At 39.2% G+C, this 1,844-nt stretch overlaps 2 protein-coding genes across 2 annotated transcripts in view; both read left to right on the forward strand.

The window, feature by feature from the left end:
• LOC107744249 (hydroxysteroid dehydrogenase-like protein 2) overlaps positions 1-1,844 on the forward strand; it is a 25,584-nt gene that overhangs the window by 16,268 nt on the left and 7,472 nt on the right. The window lies entirely within an intron of this gene.
• LOC107744250 (hydroxysteroid dehydrogenase-like protein 2) overlaps positions 1,239-1,844 on the forward strand; it is a 1,336-nt gene continuing 730 nt past the window's right edge. The window contains exon 1 of the mRNA XM_016557786.1: positions 1,239-1,391. Coding sequence (XP_016413272.1) covers positions 1,375-1,391 — 17 coding nt within the window. The 5' untranslated portion in view covers positions 1,239-1,374. The remainder of the gene's footprint in view (positions 1,392-1,844) is intronic.

A 1,844-nucleotide genomic window follows, 5' to 3' on the forward strand; every position in this document is an offset into this window, starting at 1 on the left:
CACAGCCATCGTTTTCATCTGGAGGTCTTTGGCTTGCTCAGTGCGTGTTGAGTTTAATATTACATGCATTGCTTCAGTAGTTCATTCCGTTCCCAGACACAGTACAGGAGCCGCAATGCTGCAGAACACAGGGTGAGTTTGTCTCATTCTTGCTGCTTAGCCCGTGTGTTTTGGTGTGGGTACACGTTAATAAACCAAGTTGTTGTTTACTGGTATTAAAATACTTGTTTTATAAGTATGAACTCGTTCATGCGCAATATTAGCTGTCTTTTGAATGACCTAAGAGGGCTGGACTGTGTTGTCAAACTTTGCAGCCAACATAGCTAATTTAACTGCAATCTATTCAAACTGACTTGGCATTTCAGCACATTATAGAAACATATTTCCTGTTACTATAGTATGTTTATAGTTTTATGTATTATGTATATTTTTAAAACTTTTTTAAAATTTCACCTTTACCCCGATTTCCAATGCGCAGGTATCAATTGAAGGAATGCCAACGCAAACAATGCGATTAACATTGTTACACAGCGCTGCTCACAAAGACTGGGACTTTGATGACACACAGTGACAGTATAAATACAAGGAAATTACCAAACAATTATATTTTAATTAGAGAGAGAGCCACACATATAAAGGTCAAATGAATGAAAATGAAAATAGGGCCATAAATGTTGTTTTCATAAATATCTGACAATGCTGTCATTCACACAATGATGAAACAACTTAAAAAAAAATCTCAGATTAATTTCAGCCGATGCTGTTTTTTAAAATAAATGGCAGGTAAAAGTGTGTAGGTGGGGGGAGTGAATGTACAGCGCTCTCTTCCACCTTCAATACCACGACTGAGGTGCCCTTGAGCAAGGCACCGAACCCCCAACTGCTCCCCGGGCGCCGCAGCAAAAAATGGCTGCCCACTGCTCCGGGTGTGTGTTCACGGTGTGTGTGTGTTTTCACTGCTGTGTGTGTGCACTTTGGATGGGATAAATGCAGAGCACTAATTCACCACAGGAGAAGACCCTGGCCTTGAATAGACAAATACAGTAATTAATAAAGTATTTGTTGTTTTATTTATGTCACTTATTCCTTATTTGTGTGTTTCCTTTTCCACTCGCCAATGTTTTTGTTGTTCGCTGAGTATATCTTTTATCGCATTATTTTTTGTATGTTCCTTTAAAACAGTAGCGCGTTCACGACTCCACCGGAAGTAGAGTGAATGATGGCTCGGTGGAATCTGTGACTAGAGTAAAGGGCAAATGCACAGCCATCGTTTTCATCTGGAGGTCTTTGGCTTGCTCAGTGCGTGTTGAGTTTAATATTACATGCATTGCTTCAGTAGTTCATTCCGTTCCCAGACACAGTACAGGAGCCGCAATGCTGCAGAACACAGGGTGAGTTTGTCTCATTCTTGCTGCTTAGCCCGTGTGTTTTGGTGTGGGTACACGTTAATAAACCAAGTTGTTGTTTACTGGTATTAAAATACTTGTTTTATAAGTATGAACTCGTTCATGCGCAATATTAGCTGTCTTTTGAATGACCTAAGAGGGCTGGACTGTGTTGTCAAACTTTGCAGCCAACATAGCTAATTTAACTGCAATCTATTCAAACTGACTTGGCATTTCAGCACATTATAGAAACATATTTCCTGTTACTATAGTATGTTTATAGTTTGATGTATTATGTATTATGTATATTTTTAAAACTTTTTTAAAATTTCACCTTTACCCCGATTTCCAATGCGCAGGTATCAATTGAAGGAATGCCAACGCAAACAATGCGATTAACATTGTTACACAGCGCTGCTCACAAAGACTGGGACTTTGATGACACACAGTGACAGTATA

Source organism: Sinocyclocheilus rhinocerous, unplaced genomic scaffold, assembly GCF_001515625.1.
Source record: "Sinocyclocheilus rhinocerous isolate Xijiao unplaced genomic scaffold, SAMN03320098_v1.1 scaffold317, whole genome shotgun sequence".
Classification (NCBI taxonomy): domain Eukaryota; kingdom Metazoa; phylum Chordata; class Actinopteri; order Cypriniformes; family Cyprinidae; genus Sinocyclocheilus; species Sinocyclocheilus rhinocerous.